This window comes from Hemitrygon akajei, chromosome 7 (assembly GCF_048418815.1).
Source record: "Hemitrygon akajei chromosome 7, sHemAka1.3, whole genome shotgun sequence".
Classification (NCBI taxonomy): Eukaryota; Metazoa; Chordata; class Chondrichthyes; order Myliobatiformes; family Dasyatidae; genus Hemitrygon; species Hemitrygon akajei.
The window spans coordinates 43,183,615-43,204,201 of record NC_133130.1 but is presented as its reverse complement, the minus strand read 5'-3'; the positions used below and the strand labels follow the sequence as shown (position 1 = coordinate 43,204,201).

General features: G+C 41.5%; 1 protein-coding gene across 1 annotated transcript in view; it reads right to left on the bottom strand.

The window, feature by feature from the left end:
- Positions 1-6,158: 6,158 nt before the first annotated feature.
- The window catches only part of haao (3-hydroxyanthranilate 3,4-dioxygenase), a 34,958-nt gene continuing 20,529 nt past the window's right edge, over positions 6,159-20,587 (bottom strand). The window contains exons 9-10 of the mRNA XM_073050705.1: positions 13,676-13,758; positions 6,159-7,522 (exon numbers count right to left, since the gene is read on the bottom strand). Of these exons, the coding sequence (XP_072906806.1) occupies positions 7,441-7,522; positions 13,676-13,758 (165 nt within the window). The 3' untranslated portion in view covers positions 6,159-7,440. The remainder of the gene's footprint in view (positions 7,523-13,675; positions 13,759-20,587) is intronic.

The following is a 20,587-nucleotide window of genomic DNA, read 5'->3' as shown; positions in this document are numbered from 1 at the left end:
TCCTTGTTCTTCCAACCATTTTCTTCCTACGATTTTGGATGAGTATGTAGGTGGGTTGCTTAGTAATTTTGCAGGTGACACATAAATTGGCAGAATTGTGAATAGTGAGAAAGGTTGTTAGCAGATATGGATCAGTGGGATATCTGGACAGAAAATTGCAGATGGAGTTTAGTCCGGACAAGTGGAGGCGTGGCACTTTTGGAAGTCAGCTGCAAGAGGAAATTATACGGTAAATGGCAGGATTTGTATGAGCATTGATGTACACATGGATCTTGGGGTCCCTGAAAATGGTAATGCTAGTGGATAGGATGGTAAAGAAAATATATGGCGTGTTTGTCTTTATTGTTAGGGCTGTTACTAAATCCACCATGATCTCTTCACTCACCTCTTTCATAACCCTGGGGTGTAAATTCTGTGTATAAGAAATAATATTAAATCATTAGAAAGAGGTGACATAGGATTGGAAGATGTAGAGTCTCTATGGGTTGAGTTAAGAAATGGCAAGAGTAAAAGGACCCTAATGGCAGTTGCACACAGCCATCCAAACAGCAGGCAGTTTTGGATTACAAATTACAGCAGGAGATAGAAAAGACATGTCAGAAAGGCAATGTCATGATAATCGTTGGGGATTTTAACATTAAAGTGTATTGGAAAAACCAGGTCAGTACTGGACCTCAGGGGAGATAATTTGTATTTTGGAACAGCTTGTTGTTGAGCTGACTAGGGGATCCGTTGTGCTGGATTGAGTGTTGTGCAATAATCTGGAGGTGATAAGCCAGCTTAAGGTTAAGGAACCCTTAAGGAACAGTGATCACAATATGATCAAAATTACAGATAAAGGAAATTACAATGGTATGAGAGGGGATCTGGCCAAAGTTGACTGGAAAGGGACATTTTCAGGAAGGACAGCAAAGCAGCAATGGCTGGAGATTCTGCAAAACAATAAGGGAAGTGCAAGACAGATATATTCCAAATAAGAAGAAATTTTCAAAGGGAAGAAGGACAATACCGTGGCTAACAAGTGAAGTCAGAGCCAAAGTAAAAGCAAAAGAGTGTGCATACAAGGAAGCCAGAGATAGTAGGAAGATAGAGGATTGGGAAGCTTTTAAAAACTTGCAGAAGGAAACTAAGAAGGTCATTAGGAAGGAAAAGATTAATTATGAAAAGAAGCTGGCGACTAATATCAAAGAAGATAATAAAATAATTTTTAAGTATATAAAGGGTAAATAGATAAAGAGAGTAGATAAAGGATGAACACAAAATGATGCTGGAGATATTGTATTGAGAGATGCAGAGATGGCAGAGGAACTGAATGTGTATTTTGCAGCAGTCTTCACAGAGGAAGATGTCTGAAGTATACAGGACATTCAAGAGTGTCAGGGAAGTGAAGTTTGTGCAGTGAAAATTATGACTGTGAAGGTACTCAGGAAGCTTAATGGTCTGAGAGTGGATAAATCTCCTGGACCTGATAGAATGCACCCTTGGGTTCTGAAGGAAATAGCTGGAGAGATTGAGGAGGCATTAACAATGATCTTTCAAGGATTGATAGATTCTGGCACTGTACCGGATGACTGGAAATTTGCAAATGTTATTCTGCTATTTAAAAGGGTGGGAGGCAGCAGAAAGGAAACTACAGACCTGTTAGCCTGATATCAGTGGTTGGGAAGTTGTTGGAATCGATTGTTAGGAATGAGATTACAGAGTACATGGAGGCACATGACAAGATAGGCCAAACCCAGCATGGTTTCCTGAAAGGAAAATCCTACCTGACAAACCTACTGCAATTCTTTCAGTAGATTATAAACTTGGATGTACTTGTATTTTCAGAAGGCCTTTGACAAGGTGTTGCACATGAGGCTGCTTAGCAAGTTAAGAGGCCATGGAATTACAGGGATGTTACTAGCATGGGTGGAACATTGGCTGGCTGGCAGAAAACAAGAGAGTGGGAATAGAGGGATCCTATTCTGACTGGCTACCAGTCACCAGTGGAGTTCCACAGGGGTCGGTGTTGGGACTGCTGCTTTTTACGATGTATGTCAATGATATGGATTACGGTATTAATGGATTTGTGGCTAAATTTGCCAATGATACAAAGATAGGTGGAGGAGTGGGTAGTGTTTAGGAAACAGAGAGCCTTAGATAGTTTAGGAAAATGGGCAAAGAAGTGGCAAATTAAATACAATGTTAGAAAGTGCATGGTCATGCGCTTTGGTGAAAGAAATAAAGGGGCAGACTATTATTTAGATGGGAGAGAATTCAAAATGCAGAGATGCAAAGGGACTTGGGAGTCCTTGTGAAAGATACCCTAAAGGTTAACCTCCAAGTTGAATCGGTTGTGAAGAAGGTGAATACAATTTTGGCATCATTTCTAGAGGTATAGAATACAAGAGCAGGGAAGTGACGCTCTGTAAGGCACTCATGAAACCACACTTGGAGTATTGTGTGCAGTTTTGGGCTCCTAATTTTAGGAAGGATATACTGCTATAGGGGAGGGTTCAGAGAAGATTCACAAGAATGATTCCAGGAATGAAAGGGTTACCGTATGAGGAACATCTGGCAGCTCTTGGGCTGTATTCCCTGGAGTTCAGGAGCATGAGGGGGATCTCAGAGAAACATTCCGAACGTTAGAAGGCCTTAACAGATGAGATATGGCTAAGTTATTTCCTATGGTAGGGGAGTCCAGGACAAGAGGGCATGACTTCAGGATTGAAGGACATCCATTTAGAATAGAAATGCGGAGAAATTACTTTAGTCAGAGGGTGGTAAATCTGTGGAACTTGTTGAACTTGGAGGCCAAGTCATTGGGTGTATTTAAGGCAGAGATAAATAGTTTCTTGCTTAGCCAGGGCATCAAAGGGTATGGGGTGAAGGCAGTGGGGTGGGGATGACTGGAAGAATTGGATCAGCCCATGATTGAATGGTGAGCAGACTCGATGGGCCGAATGGCCTACTTCTGCTCCTATATCTTATGGTCATATATGGTCTAAACCATCTGATCCAAGTGACTTATCTAGCTTCAGATCTTTCAGTTTCCAAAGAACCTTCTCTCTATTCATGTCCCCTGACACTTGGAACTTCCACTGTTCTGCTAGTGTCTTTCACAGTGAAGACAGATGAAAAATTCTTATTCAGCTCCTCTGCTATTTCATTGTCCCCCTTTACTCCTTCTCCAGCATAATTTTCTAGTGGTCCGATATCCACACTCGCCTCTGTCTTATTTGGTATCCCCTTTAATATTATTGGCCATCTTTACCTTCTTAAATGACTTCTTAATTGCTTTCTGTTGATTATTATGTTTCCCAAATGTCACCTGTGCTCTTTTCCATAGATGCTGTCTGGCCTGCTTATTTCGCACTATGCTGTAATAAAAAAAACTTCATATTTTCTAATGTATTATAATGGGGACCTGCAAGGATCCTAGCACCAATTCCTTCAGTTTACCACAAAAATTCTCTACCATTTTCCAATTTATTTCAGAATTCCAGATCTACTTTTTTTCCCGCTCCCATCATTAACCACTGCCTTCTATTAACAAGCACTTTGTGAAATGGGCTCAAACCTTGTCTCTTATATGAGACCTTATCAAAGACCTTACTGAAGTCTATTTAGGCTCTATCAACCTCACTGCCCGCAATAACGTCTTCTTCCTCTTTGAGAAATTCCCTTAACTTGGTTAGCCAGAATCTCTTCCAAACAAAACCAAACTGCTGATTATCTTCAGTTAATTCCTGCCTTTCTAAGTGATGCTTTATTCCCACTTTATTTTCGAATAACTTCCTTACCACTGATGCATTTTGTTTCTGGTCATGTTTTCCCTCCTTTGCTGCAAATGAGCAGCCTGGCTGCTGTCACTGGGTAGGTGTTGTACAGAAGCTGCAGGCTGAGTGCTTCCTGCTTGACTGGAACAAGTGTGACCATCGGTTTGGAGAGCTGCAGTCTCCTCCCACAAGGAAGCCTAGTCTACAGACTATCTCTTCCGCTCTGAGACACCACACCAAACTTCCATTTTTGATACTAACCAGGCACATTTCACCACAATTTTCCTAAAAACACTGTGGAACATGCTGCAGCACAATTCTCCCAACCCTATATAAATTCTAACCATCCCACAAAGGATAGAGGATGCGAGAGGATCCCTTTAAATAGTGTGGCTGGTAGGGTACCGGTGGAAAAGTTTTCTCCTGCTGTTTGGACCAGCTATTAGTAGGTGAGGTGAATGGCTGAGGACATAGCAGATGGAATATGTGGAAATACAAAAAGCCTTAGTATTTCATTTGAAAAGTGAGATATCAAAATGTGCTGGTGTTCAGGACCTCGTATAAAATGGTAAACTATTCACACGTGTGAAAAATTTGTTCATGGTAAAACAGTAAATGTGCAGAATAAAGTGTTACAGTGCATGTAGAGTGCAGATAAAAAGTAATGTGCAAGATCACATTAAGGTAGATTGTAAGGTCAAGAGTCCATCTTAAGGTACTAGGAAACATTCAATAGTCTTCCAACAGCAGGTTAGAAGCTTCACTTAAGCCTTGTGGTATATGCTTTCAGGCTTTTGTATTTCTTCCCAATGGAATGGGGCGAAAAGAGCACTTCCTGGGTGGATGCCTGCTTTACTGATGCAGCGAGAAGTACAGACAAGAGTCGATAGAGGGGAGGCTGGTGTCTGTGATGTGCTGAGTTGTGCCCACAATAAAGGCTCAACAGCCTTTATTGCAAGAGTCCTGACATCTTGTTCCATTTACACTGACCCTGATGTGTCTACATCTTAAATACTGTGTACAGGATTTTTTCTCTATTAAGGCCATGTTGGTGATAAAGAGAATACAGAAAAGTTTCACTTGTCTGACTCCTTGGGTAAAGGGTGTGTCATGAGATTTTTGACACTAGTCAAAAATAATTATCCTACTGGATCAAATGAAAATCCATCTGCCTAACACAATTCATTGTCAACTGGCAGAGGTAACTGGAGTGCTTGATACATCAACAAGATAAATTTCAAGAAGACTGGGCATTACATGAGCATAGGAACCATGCAACTGCTCTCTATCTGCATGGTATTCTGCGTTGTGTGTTTATTGTGGTAACTGGTCACATGAGAAGGAATGAGGTAAAGCGAAGGGAATAAGCTACGTATTCATGCTTTGTCATTGCAGTTTGCTGCTGGCAATTGACGGATGTCATATCTTTTGTTGACAGCTTGGTTACGCTTAAGCTTCATCGCTTTGAGATGGGACTTTTGCTAATTGCTAAAAAAGGATGCCAGGGCAGTTCTTCAATTTTTGAAGCAATTATTATTGGAGTGATGGGAGGGTGCATCGTACAAATATAACATATCCGTGTGGGTCACCAGCAGCAGCAATTGTTGTTAGAATTGGCTGCTGCAGTGAGATACAACAAGGAACATCCCAAAAATGAAAGCTATGTTGAAGAGCTTTCCATTGTAAATGGATGAGATGTGCATGTCCGTGGACCAATGTTAAAAAAGATGACACATCTGAACTTCAGCTAGTGACTACACAGGATGGCAATTCAAAAACTTGAAAGCACCCTACACCAGGTTCAAGGACGGCTTCTATTCCAATGTTAACAATACTGAGCAAACCCCTAATACAATTAGCTGGACTCTGAACCAGTCGATCTTATCTCATTATGACCTTGTACCTTATTGTCTGCTTGCAGTGAATGCAGTAAACATTTTCTGTAATTGTAACGAATTATTCTACATTCCCTTGGTTTCCCTTGTACTACCTTGATGTACTAATGTGGTTAAATGATATACTTTGTATGGAAGGAATAAAAAACAAAATTTATCATCGTACATCAGTATGTGAGAATGATAAATCAATTTACCAATTTGATGAAGGACCATCTGGGCCTTAAGAACTTACTGACCACAGGATCTTTTCCTTGCTAGGAGCTGATGAAAGACCATCAAACTGATGTGTTATGTAACTCTTGTTTTGTCCATTACAGATTTTGCCTTTTGAGTATTCCTTAAGCATTTCCTGTTTTTTTTCAGCTTTTTCATAGTTGCAGTGTTGTTTTGTTTTTCAGACTTTATTTTACAATTGAGAGAATTTTACTTGCATAATTTGCATATGATGCAATTAGCTGTAACAAATTACATACTACAGTATTACATCAACAATGACCCGCAATTAAGATATTTGATTGGAAATTTATTTAGATCTAACTTGTTTGAAACATTTTAAATTCTGTTCACAACATGATTGATAGTATCATGTAATTGTTTCTCTTCCTTTTCATGATTTTAAACCCTTAGTATTAATGGATCTGTTGGCCAGAATCTTCAAATCAGTGAATTCAAATGAATCAAGGACAGTGGAAGCGGTCTTTGTTCTTGCTGTGTGGTTGGGGGATGGAGGCTGCCATTTTGTGAAGACACTCTATTCTCCATTTTGTGTGTTTGACATGCTGGACTTGACTAGTTTTTTAAAGAAGGCACAAAGACTCTTCAGGTAATCTGCTGGACTGGAGGTCATTTCCAAATAAGAAGTTATTTGTGAGGTTGTGGTGAACTACATATACCTGTCTGGACACGCCCCCCCCCCCACTGACCACTCCTATGGCACCTCCCACAGACCCCTGTATAAAGGAGATTGGAGGCACTGCTCCTCCCTCAGTCTCCAGGATGTGGTGTGATGGTCTCTTGCTGCTGATAGTACTCTCTCTTCCAGATAATAAAAGCCTATCTCTCGCCTCACGTCTCTTAGAGTTATTGATGGTGCATCAGAGGTGTTCCTTGGTTGGCTATAACATGCAGGATTGTGAATGCCTGAGATGATTCGAGCTCATTGCTGACTGAGAACAAAGAGCCATGAGTCAGCAATTGTCCCTTGATGGGAAGTGGACAATAGATGGATGCTGCTTTGGACCAGAGCCAATAACCAGGTGTTAAAGGCCAGACACATGACCTGCGGCCAATGACACGGGAATGTGACATTTGAATTGATAAAAATGGATATAAAAGTGGATGCTTTGTGGGTGCTGGTGGCGGTAACTTTGAAGAATAACCATCGCAGATACAAGTGAGAAGAACCCTGCATGAAGCAGGTGGAGAGTGAATCGGGACCACGAGGAACAAGGAACGCCTGGCGAGCGTAAATTTCTCCGCCCGGGTAATACCTTTGCTATTCTTTGACTATCCAGGAAAGTCAGGGATACTTAGCAGGTGTGCGCACAAGGTATTTAGTGTATGAATTCATGTACTTGTTAGTTTGAACAATAAAGGTAATTGTCAGTAAATACAGATCTCTCTGTGCCTCACTCAGAATCGTTGGAAGAGGTAGAAGCTGTATCTCTCTCTCTCTCTCCTCTTTTTCCAACAGATCTATCCGAAATTTGTATTTGCAATCTTAAATATTAATTTCCAATTATTCAAGTAAACTAGATAAAGATTATTCTGTGCTGTGAGGTATCTTATTTAGTATAGGGTCTCTTCCTTGCTGGGTCCTGAATGACACGAAGGGCAACAGTTCCTTCAGCCCTTTTCCAAGTGTACCTGGAAATATAAACAAAATGTTAGCAGGCTTAAACTGAATATGCATGCGTTCTCTTTCCCCAGCAGCATTATGGGCGTGGAGCAGGAATAGAATCTTGAAAACCTCCTAATCCCTCTGAGTTAATGGTCTTCAGCCAAGGTGACGGCAGGCTGGTAATAATTTACCTGCCTGAGGGAAGGGAGGAAAAATAATCAAGTGGGTTTTCTGCATCTAATTTTTGCACATTGACACCCGGCTGGAAAGAAATTATTTTTGCTTAAATTCTTTCACGGGGTGCAGGTAGTGCCAGCAATATAAGAATTTGTTAACTGTCCATAATTTTTATTCCAGTATTGGTCTTCATAACTTATAATACATGTTCATAGATCATAATCTGCTACAAAAAAACAGATTGAAGTACAAAACCTATTTGGAACAGTGTTGCATCAAAACTTTTTTCCCCCATTGTTAGCTGGGGTGGGGATGGTAGACCTCTGCAGTCTGGGCTCATACCTGAGCAAATTCCTTTGCTGACAACAGCCTTATTCACAAGAGGTGGAATTACTGCTGGTGCATAGATGATTTGCTTCCATGAACAAAACTGCTTCAGAGCTGTCACACATCAGGACTAAAAAATTCCTAGTGAGCTCTCGTTTCACATGCCCGTCAACCTGTGTGTGGAAAAACTTGCCTCTCAGGTCACCTTTAAATAATTTCTCCTCTCAAAATAAATCAATGCCCTCCAGTAGTGGGGTGACAGAAGTCCACTTTGAGCCTGGGACTGTTGTAGAATAGCAAAACAACTCTGAAAGTGGTAAAAAAAAACAAAATGCTGGCAGAACTCAGCAGGCCAGACAGCATCTATGGGAGGAGGTAATAACGACATTTCGGGCCGAAACCCTTCAACAGGAGTCACTCTGAAGGTGGCCACCCACCACTAAACTGCATACAGTGCTCCATGATAACCTCTCAACCTTTATACCCAGTGCCCCAACCTATGAAGGGCAAGTATGCGATACGCCCTCTTTGCCAGTCTATTTACAAGTGTTGCCTACTCCAGGAAGTAATGGATGCACCACAAGAGCCTCCAATGCATCAGTGATCTTGCAAATTCTGTCATTTACTCTATACTTTCCACTTACATGATGTCCCAAATGAATCTGGTGAGGGCTGTAGGAGTAAAGGGATGTAGGAGTAAACTTAAGAGGGTAATCACGAGGGCAAAAGAAGTGCAGATTGATTATATCAGAAGAGAATCCTATCAGAGTCTAAAAAATATATTGTGAGTAAAAAAATAACTGGAGAAGGAATAGGTCCCCTTAAGGATCAACATGGTTGTTAATGTATGAGCCATGGGACAGGCAAGAAAATAAAATAAAATTAATATTTATCATCTGAATCTGAAGATCCTGCAAGCTAGGGAATTTAGGTGAGAGAATAATAATGCATTGTAACATGACAGTAGAAAAGATGTGCTGAAGGTCTTAAAAGTGCATAAAGGCAACTAAATCTCTGAGGCCCTGACCAAGTGCATCCTCGAACATTGTGGAAAGTAAGGGAAGAAAATGCTGAAGCCCTGGCAGAGATACTTGTATCTATGTTGATATATTGTGCATTCAATTAGCTTCCATTAGTCCCCGAGTACTTTTCAACCCCACTGTTCAAGAGACCTAAACTTGGTATCAAAATTCCTTAGAATATCAGCACACCGTTCCTTCAAAATCCCTCTTGTCCTTTTCCTTTGTAAGCATTGATGAATATGTGGGGTCTGGGGACTGTCTACATGGGATAAAGGAAAATGCATTGAGGATGTTATCATGATTAAACACTGCATTGCTAGTGTTAGAGTGATTTTTGGGTTTAGGTCATTTACATTTAGCAAATGGCTTTGGCTACCAGTCTGCTGTTCCTTGAAAATGTATTGTGGATTTAACTTGGAACAATGCATTAATAGAAGCTGTGAATCCCCGTTCACAGACCTGCTGGTGTCTGTGGGATGGATGCGAATCAGAAGGTGTGAAGTTTGTATGTAGCTTCAAAAGAAAGCATTGTCTATACTTTGTAAATATGGAATTGTCCTTTGAGTTTAGCACATAAATATCGAGCCCCACGATGGGCCAACAGACCTTTCCACTGAAAGCGTCTCCATATGATACCTGCTGTTCCTTGTTTTGTCAAATAAAGAAGCTGCTTCGTACCTACCAGTAACTCTCTCCGGTGATTTCACTCATGCAACAACAGCTAGGGCAAGCCAAAAACAATGGCTGACTGCAGAGTTTTGTACACTGCTTAGGGATTGGGATGCTGCCTTCAGATTGGGGGACAGGACGACTCTAAGGTCAGCAGGAGCTGTGCTCTCCTGTGCCTCAGAAAAGCAAAGCATGTGTACTCACAGCAAATTCACAGACACCTTTGTGACACCACGGACATGTGGCGCATGTGGCAAAGAATAAAAAAACATAACTGATTACAAGTCCACCCTGCATGCCAACAATAGCAACGTCTCCCCTTCCAGAAAGGGCGAATCCCTTCTGTGCATGATTTATTGCACTGAATGATGTGACATTGAGGAAAGCCTCCTTTCTCCCCGAGGAGCAGTCACCCTTTCTGCCTGCAGCCAAGGTGAGGAAGATCCATTCAAAACTACATGACCAGAATACATACTTGGTCAGGTGCTGGGGGTCTGTGCATCCACCTAACAGAGGTCCTAAAGGACATCTTTCATACCTCTCTGAAACAGTTCACTGTCCCCGTAGGCTTCAGGGCAACAACCATAATTCCGGTGCCTAAGAGAGTGACAGTAACTGGCCTAAACAATTACTGCCAGCGACAGATTTCAACAATCATGAGGTACTCTGAGAGCAGCTAGTGATGTTTTGTGTAAAACCCCATCTTCAAGCTACATTAGAACCTTTCCAGTTCGCCTACCCCTCAAACATCCACTAATGATGTCATAGCCTCAGCCCTCCACTTCCTCCTATGTTGGAGTATGATGCCTCATACATTAGGATGTTGTTCACCGACTTCAGCTCAAGTGTTTAGCACGACCAGCCTTCAGAGGCTGATGGGTAAACTATCCTCGGTGGGACACAACACCCCTCTCTGTGACTGGATCTTGGACTTTCTGATGAAGGACCTCAGTCAATCCAAGTTGACAGCAACATCTCAAGCTCCATCATGCTGAGCACTGGTGCCCCCCCAGGACTTACTGTTCAGTCCGCTGCTGACTGACGACTGCACTACAGTGGTTAGCCTCATGAACAACAATGGTGAGTCAACATTCAGAGAAGAGAAAGAGAGGCTCATTAAATGGCGCAAGAATAACAATCCGAGTCTGAACAGGAACAAGGCAAGAAATTATTGTGACTTCAGGAAGGCAAAGGTCGATGACTCTCCATTGCACATCAATGCTTCTTCCATGGAGAGAGTGAAGTTCCTTGGTCTCTCCTGGATCCACAATGACACCTTATGAGTCAAGAGGTCATTGAGGAAACTGAGGTGTGCAAGCCTCCCTATCCCCACTCTAAACACTTTCTACAGGAGCACCATTGAGATTGTCCCTTCTGACTGCATCATGATGTGGTACGGATGCAGCAAGGCATTGGACCGCGAGACCCTACAGAGAACAGTAAAAACTGCTGAGAAGATCATCTGGGTCTCCCTCTTCCCTATTTGTGATATTTACTAGAGAAATGCAGATGAAAGGCCCAAAGCATTTTTGGGGTTCCCGCCCATCCACCCCACAATCTCTTTGATCCACTGCCGTCAGGAAGGAAGTACAGAAGCATCAGGACTAGGACTGCCAGACTGAGTAACAGCTTCTTCCCTCAGGCTGTGAGACAATGAGTACCCTGCCACCACTGAGGTCTCCTCACTAGGACAGGGAGCTGTTTACTGTTTATTCTTTATCAGTACTTTATCATACATTAATAAAATATAATTCAAAATGCATTTATGGTAATATTTTGGTTTAAGGTGTGTAATATGTTGGGGGGGGGGGCACCATGGTCCAGATGAACGTTGTTTCATTTGGGTGTGTGTCTGTGTTCTTATTCTATCCTATCCCCTGTCCATACAGTATAACGTTCTACATAATATCTTGTATAAAATAACTCAGGGTTCTCCTTAATCCTATTGACACTTCATGGGATATTTAATTCCCTTATTAGCAGTCCTGATTCTCTATTTAAATTCTTTCCTGCTTCTATTATATTCCTCCAGGGCCCTGTCTGATTTCAGCATCCCAAATGTTATATACTTTCCCTTTGTAACTAAATTTGTATTATTTATCATCATCCCATATTCCTATACCTTACAATCCTTGCCTCTATTCCTTACAGGAACAAGTTGGTCCTGAATTCTGAATTCACAACACCATGTGCCAGATGTGGAGCAACCCAATAACGGCTGCTCCCAATCTACTCTCCCCAGCTCATCCCAAGGAATGTTGTAATTAAGACTTTCCTGGTTTAGCACTTTCCTCTGAGGTCCTGTCTGATCCTTATCCATAACTATCTTAATACTTACGGAATTTACTATCACATTTCCCAAACTGCTCATCCACTGAAACTGTGATCATCTGGCCAGGCTTATTTTCCAAAACAATTAGACCCGTTGATCTGTTAGTCCTCTGTGGTTGGACTATCTATGTGCTATGTGAGGAAACCTTCCAGGATGCAGCTAACAAATTCTACCCCATCTGAGCCTCTGGCACTAAGGAAGAACAGACAATATTGGGAGATTGCAGTTACCCTCTTGTTGCTTTTTACATCTTTCAGTGAACAACTTGTGTATCTCTTCCTCTATCTCCTCCTGGCCATTGGGAAGTCAATAGTACTGTCAACATGTTGGCAGAGGACTGGAGATAAATGCAGTCAGTTAGATGAGTTGAAAGATGCTTACTTTAACGCAAGTAGTATTAAGAAGGGTGTTGAACTTGGAGTATGGATCACCACATGGAATTATGAATTATGATGATTACTGAATCTTGGTTTGTCACACAGGTAGGACTGACTGCTTGACACTCTGTGGTTTAAATGTTTCAAAAGGGACAAGGTAAAAGGGGTGGGGGGGCTAGAGGCATCACAGCTGCAGAAAGGGAGTACATTGTAGAAGCATTATCTACTGAGTCTGTGTGGGTGGAAGTCAGAAACAGGAAGGAAGCAATTACTGTTTTCGGAGTATTCCAAAGGCCCCTAATACCCATGGGACACTGGAAAGGTACGTAATAACAGGGTTGTCATGGATGACTTCTACTTCTCTATTATGAATTGGTACATCCTTAATGCTAAAAGTTTAGATGGGGCAGAATTTGTTAAGAGTCCTGACACAGTATGTCGGCAAGCTGACTAGAGGAGGGACAATCCTGGGTCTGGTAAAATGACTAGTTTGGGTCAGATGACAGACCTCTTGGTGGGCAAGCATTTCAGAGATAGTGACCACAACTCCCTGACCTTTAAACACAGCCATGGACAAGGATAGGAACACATGATATGGGAAAGTATTTAATGTGGGGAGAGTGGTATTGTGATGGAACTTAGTGCAGATTCGGAACAGATGTTCTCAGCGAATTGCACAGTAGAAATGTGGAAGTTGGAATAAGACAACTAAGATTAAAAACTGGCACACCCACAGAAGGCAGGAAGTGATTGTAGGTGGAACGAACTTTGCCTGGAGGCTGGTGACCACTGGTGTTTGGTAGGGACCTGTCCTAGGGCCCCTACTCTTTATCATTTATAAAAATCACTTGGACGAGGAAGTGGAGGGGTGGATTAACAATTTTGCAGATGGCACAAAGGTTGTTTGTATTGTGGATAATGTAAGAAGTGTATTGTAGATTACAGTGGGTTATAGGCAGGATGCAGAGTTAGGTGGAGAAGTGACTGATGGAGGATAAATGATACAAGTAAATGACAAAAAGTTATATAAAGGAATTTTTTTTTAAAAAAAAGTAAAGAGGTAAAGAGCAAACAGAGTTTGGAATGCATAACTAAAGTTAGTAGTAAAGGCAGATTCATATAGCATTCAAAAGGAACTAGATTGTTACCTGCAAGGAAAGCACTTATAGGCTTATGGAGAAAGAATGGGTACGGGTAAGATAGCCGGATAGTTTTTACAGAGTCAGTCGGAACTCACAGGGCACAGGGTCTCCTTTCACACTGTAATACACTTACTTCGTCTTTACTGGCACAAGAAGGCTGTCTCCTGCTGTTAGGTTGGTAGTTTTGCCATCCATTACCACCACGGATGTACCCTCCTGAAAGAGAATGAAAGAGAAAAGAATAAAACAGAGGCCAGGATTATGGACAGTGGTAATCCTAATAAGATACTGATTAATCAGCAGCCATCAATAGCTTTTCCAGCCACAGTTCATGAATGCAATAGGTTGTTTATTCATTTAAAAAATTGAAAATAAATTAATTTCATCCAGAAAACAAGCAATCTACAATTAAATGAAATCATGTCCCTTGACGAATAAACTCTTCTCAGGCTGCCATCCGGGCCCAGGTATCGATTCTTTGCAGACGTTTCAATGATAAACTCTTGCCATCTTCATCAGGAGTGATGTCTGGGCATATCTAGTCTGGTGGTATTAATACCCCTATCATCCATCCCTCTTTTTCACCCGGGATTTGGGACCGTCTGGAGAAGGCGGCCAGTGTAATAAAACTAGAGGAAAAGAATTTTAACTGGAATTCCACTGTATACAAGCTGGGACTGTGGAACCTGGTTGGATGAGGACTAACTAATCAGGAGGGACAGATGACGGGGGGCATAAATACCAACAGACCAGTCATGACAAGGCATCACCTCTGGTGAAGGTGGCAGAATTTGTCAATGAAATGTTGGTTAAAATTGATACCTGTACCCTGAAGGAAGCCTGAGAAGAATTTACTTGTCATATACCAGGGAAAGCACTAGATCCTTTTCCATGATATCTTGCTTTACCAAATTCTACTAGAATTGCCATCTCTTTAAAAATTCTTGAGACTGCAGAACAGCAAGGGATAGCCCTCACGTGGCCAAGTAAAGAATTACAGCCCAGTTATATTGGCTGTCTGTAACCAAAGAAATCCCATCTTAGCTGCTGAGTCCAGTGATGGGTCCCAGTCTCGCTAGGATTCCCCATCCTCAGACTTTGAGCCAGATCTAACCTGGTGGAAAATATAAAGGACCATTAATTTCAATAGAGTCCGTGTGAGCAACCACCCCAGACAAAGTCTGTCAGTGGGAGTGGATGGCATCTGGTAATGTGTTATTGGAGAATCGCAATGTGGCCACTGGCAGGTGGTAAGGGTGATGGGAGAGATGGCAGAGAGCTTTCAGGGATAGAAAGAAGTGAAGGCATTAACACTAACCAAACAGGTTAAAAAACAAAATCAGTTAAATTCTGTCTCATTAATAAAAATTGATTGTCATTTCCCTCATTGGTTTACATCTCTATTGCATTAAGCGAAATATAGTTACTGAATGATGGGCCAAAACAGACACTTTCCTTCTTCACAATGGCCTCTTGCAAGTTTAATCCAGCTCACTGTGAGCCTTACCCGATAGTTATGCAAATACTTCCATTTCTGGTCCTTAACCAACTCCCTGCTGAATTTTACTGCTGAATGTGCATCTACCACAGGCCCCAGCAATACATTGCTGGAGAAAAAGGGTTTTCCTCAGGTTACTTTGGAGCTTTTGCCATTTATCATCAGTTGTTAATCCTCTGCCACTGGAAACAGTTCCTCTGTGGCTGTCAGATTTTCTCACACCACTTCTGTCAGGTGGGAGAACAACCTTCCTTTCACCCGTCTATCCACATAGAAACATAGGAAAGCACAATACAGGCCCTTCAGCCCACAAAGTTGTGCCGAACATGTCCCTATCTTAGAAATTACTAGGCTTACCTATAGCCCTCTATTTTACTAAGCTCCTTGTACCTATCCAAAAGTCTCTTAAAAGACCCTATCGTATCCGCCTCCACCACCGTTGCCAGCAGCCCATTACAGGCACTCACCGAGTTAAAAAACTTACCCCGACATCTCCTCTGTACCTACTCCCCAGCAATTTAAACCTGTGTCCTCTTGTGGCAACCATTTCAGCCCTGGGGAAAAAGCCTCTGACTATCCACACGATCAATGTCTCTCATCATCTTACACAACTCTATCAGGTCACCTCTCATCCTTTGTTGCTCCAAGGAGAAAAGGCCGAGTTCACTCAACCATAATGGAAGTCCCTTGTAGAGTGACAGAACAGTGCAGTAAAGAAACAGGCCCTTAGGCCCATCTGGTCCATGCTGAACTATTATTCTGCCCAATCCCATCAACCTGCATCTGGATGATAGCCCTCCAAAACCCACCGATTAATGTACTTATCCAAACTTTTCTTTGGCATTGAAATTGAACCCACATCCATTCCTTCCGCTGGCAGCTCATTCCACACACTCACTACCCTCTGAGCGAATAAGCACCCCCTCACGTTCCTCTTAAATATTTCACTTTCCACCCTTAACCTATTATCTCTAGTTCTAGTCTCACCCAACCACAGTGGAAAAAGCCTGCTGATATCTGTGTACACCCCTCATAATTTTGTATACCTCTATCAAATCTCCCCTCATTGTCCTGCACTCCAGGGAATCAATTGTTACTGCAGATCTACTTCCTCTCTTTATGCTTATGTGAGAATGCTGTTCTTGGATTACTGTTCAGCATTTAACACCATAATTCCATCCAGGCTCAATAGGAAACTCTGAGAGCTTGGCCTTGATCCTGCCTTGTGCAGATGGATCCTGGACTTCCTGTCAGATTGCCGATAGGTGGTAAGAATGGGCTCCCTTGCCTCCACCCCTCTGAATCTCAGCATGGGAGACCCTCAGGGCTGTGTACTAAGTGCCCTCCTTTACTCCCTGTATACCCATGACTGTGTCACCACCCACAGCTCCAATCTACTAATTAAATTTGCTGGTGACACATTGATTGGCCTAATCTCAAATAATAACGAGGTAGCCTACAGGGAAGAAGTCATCTCTCTGACACAGTGGTGTCAAGAAAACAACCTCTCCCTCATTGTCACAAAAACAAAGGAGCTGGTTGTGGATTACAGGGGGAATGGAGATGGGCTATTGACATCAATGGATCTGGAGTTGAGAGGGTAAACAGCTTTAATTTCCTCGGCATCCACATCACCGAGGACCTTACGTGGCCTGTACACACCAGCTCTGGGGTGAAAAAGACACAACATGCCTCTTTCACCTCAGACGGTTGGGTAAGGACTTTCTACAGGGGCACAACTGAGAGCATCACTGCCTGTATGGGAACTGTATCTCCCTTAAATCGCAGTTAATGAGATAAATGGCCCACCGAACTCATGGAAAGTCCAATGAAAAATGGGAAATGAATGGTGAACAGATACACAAGAGATTGTGCAGATTCCGGAATAACACACAAAATGCTGGAGGCAAACAGCAGGTCAGGTAACATCTACGGAAGGAATAAAGAGTTGATATTGAATGCTGGCTATCTGTCAAGTCTTCAAAATGATGAGAGACTGTGGGCACTGGAAACCCAACAAGAGCATACCTCAGGATTCCTCAGTCAGTTTTTCCATCCCTGTCTCAGAGGTGTTGAAGAGCAGAGACAGAATTTGACCTTGACTTTAAAGAGAAAATGTTTTTACAGAATGGCAATTTTGTGGTGTCTGGACCACCTGCTACCAGCAAACAGTTTATTCCATCAATATCTGCACAGTAGAGACAGGCCCTTTGGCCGATCTAGTCCATAATAAAACCATTAAAAGTGCCTACTCCTATCAACCTGCACCAGAACCATAGCCCTCCATACCCGACCATACACGTACCAAACTTCATATATGTACCAAACGATTTCCGGTCAAGATGGCGATGGTTTAGTCGCTTAAAACTATCGCTCTATTTTATTTCTTATCTCCACACTTCTCTCTCCTTTTTTTTACTCCAGATTATTGAATTTTTTATTCTTCTTCCTGCCTGCATATACACCTGTCTTATAATGGCTTCAAAGCTCACCAAATCGGGGGAAAAAGAAGTTTCTGTGACTGCTGAGATTGTCTCCATTTTGGAACAGCATCGACATGAATATCGACATAATATCTGAACTTAAGTCTTCTTTCAATTCGTTGGAGTCTAAATTGGATCAAATTTATTCAAAAGTGGAGGCTCATGCCGAATGGCTTTCTCATCTTGAGTTCACTACCGATGACTTAGAACATCCTTTTCAGGATTTGAAAGCTGTTTGTTCCAGCTTGAAAGAACGTAACAGCAAGTTAACATCCAAAGTCACTGAATTCTTTCTACTGTACTCTGTGAGATTTTTGGGAAAGACATTCTTCCGACCCCACCTGCGTTAGACAGAGCTCACCACACCTTCATGCCGAAGCTGGAGTTGGGCCACAGGCCACGTCCAGTAATTCTGTGTTTTCATTGTTATAAGGCAAAAGACCTTTTGATTACGGAAGCACGTCGGAGAGGAAAGTTGGATTACAAGGATCATTCTATTCGTATTGTTGAGGATTACGCTCCCCAAGTTCTGAGCCTTCGTGCCGAGTATAAAAGAGTTATGAAAGAGTTTTATAATCGCGGATTCAGGCCCTCCCTGCGTTTTCCAGCTCGTCTCCGAATAACTCTTAGTACTGGAGACATAAAGTGGTTTAATTCAGTTACAGAAGCTCAGAAATTTATCGGAAGTCTTCCTGTCACTTCGACTTCCTCTGACTCGGTCTGATTAATTAAAATGGCGCATAAGTACTTTTTAGTCTGTTTTTTTTCTTGATCACTCTTTTTTAAGTCAGTGAATTTTTTTCATAGTTTTTCGCAGATGGATTATTACTTCGAGTTAAGTCTAATACTTTTTTGTGGAATCGTTTTTCTTGTAAAATTTTAATTCGTAGTGCGCTAGAAACTGGAAGATGGCTTTTGGGGTGGTTATTTTTCTGAAGAGCTTGCTGCTGATTTTTGATAGCTTTCTTGTCCTGGGATTTGAGGGGGGGGGGGGGGGGGGAGGGAACTCTATTGCAAATAGCATTTATAAAACCTTTAGTTATTTAGGACATATCTATGTCCTGATTCTCTTGTTTTACACTTTTGCCCCAAAGCTGTTGTTTGAAAGTTTGATTTTGTTTACGCCTATTACACTCTATGTTTTTTTAAATGATAATGGTTAGTCCATTGAATTTTATAAGCTGGAATGTTAAGGGATTGAACCATCCTGTTAAAAGGAGGAAGGTGTTTTCACATCTTAAGCAGCTTAAAGCTGCAATTGCATTTTTGCAAAAACAAATATTTGTAGTTCTGATAATTCTCGTCTCATGTAAAGGTGGGTTGGGCAGCACTTCCATTCTACCTTTCCGGCGAAAGCCAGGGGGGTTACAATCCTTTTGAGTCAATATGTTCCCTTTGAGCTTCACAACAAATATTTGATACAAATGTTCATTTTATTATTGTCTCTGGGAAATTGTACAATACTAGATTAGTCTTGGCTAACCTGTATGTTCCCAATTCGGATGATGTGGAGTTTTTTGATCTTTTTTTCTCTCTTTATTGCCTGATCCGAGTTTATATTCTCTTATATTGGGCAATGATTTTAATTGTTGGTTAGATCCAGTTTTGGATCAATCGTCCTCTGTTCCTAGACTACCAAGTAAATCTGCTTTATCAATTCAGTCCTTCTTTTCTAACTATGGTATCTCTGACGTGTGGTGTTTTTTCCATCCAAGTGAGAAAAATAATTCTTTTTTTTCCACGTCCATCATACTTTTACCAGAATTGATTATTTTTTAATTGATAACCTGCTGATTCCATCTGTTCGCTCCTGTGATTATCAGAGTATATTGATTTTGGATCATGCCCCAGTTACCCTGTCTACAATTTTTGCTCAATGAATCAATCCTCAAATGAATAAACATTGGCGTTTTAATCCGACCTTGTTGTCGGATAATGATTTTGTAAAATTTATGAAGGACCAGATAACTTTTTTTTTTAATTCCTAATACGTCATCTGAAATCTCTGGTTGTCTGGGATGCCATGAAAGCATATCTGAGGGGTCAAATTATTTCATATACTGTGAATCTGAAAAGGAAGCCCTATTCAGAGCAATTAGATTTGGTCAGTCAGATTAAAGCAACAGATCAACTATATGCCCAGACCAAAAATCCCAAACCGTACAAGAAGCAAGTGGAACTTCAAACTAAATTTGACCTTATTTCCATTCACCCAGTTGAATGCCAACTTCTTGAAAGTAAGAGCCAGTTTTATATTCATAGTGATAAATCCAGTAAATTTTTAGTCAACCAATTAGGACACTCTAAAGCTAAACAACAAATTACAAAAATTCGAATGGGAAATGGAACATCACTTTGAATCTGAAATTTATAACCATATAACAATTACAGCACGGAAACAGGTCATCTTGGCCCTTCTAGTCCATGCTGAATGCTTACTCTCACCTAGTCCCACTGACCCGCACTCAGCCCATAACCCTCCATTCCTTTCCTGTCCATATACCTAACCAATTTTACTTTAAGTGACAATACTGAACCTGCCTCTACCACTACTACTGGAAGCTCGTTCCACACAGCTACCACTCTTTGAGTAAAGAAATTCCCCCTTGAGTTACCCTTAAACTTTATAAACTCTTGCTTTCTTCACCACCCTATCTACATGAGATTCCACCTTCAGGGAACTATGCACCATTATTCCTAGATCACTCTGTTCTACTGCATTCTTCAATGCCCTACCATTTACCATATATGTCCTATTTGGATTATTCCTACCAAAATGTAACATGTCACATTTATCAGCATTAAACTCCATCTGCCATTCTTCAGCCTGCTCTTCTAACTGGCCTAAATCTCTCTGCAAACTTTGAAAACCTACTTCATTATCTACAACGCCACCTACCTTAGTATCATCTGCATACTTACTAATCCAATTTACCACCACATCATCCAGATCATTCAATTCAGCACAGCTACAAAACGCAATCGCCAGTGGCTCTATGGCCAGATTAGAAACATTCAAGAATTCTTATTCTCGACTCTATACCTTTAAATGATGGTATTTCTG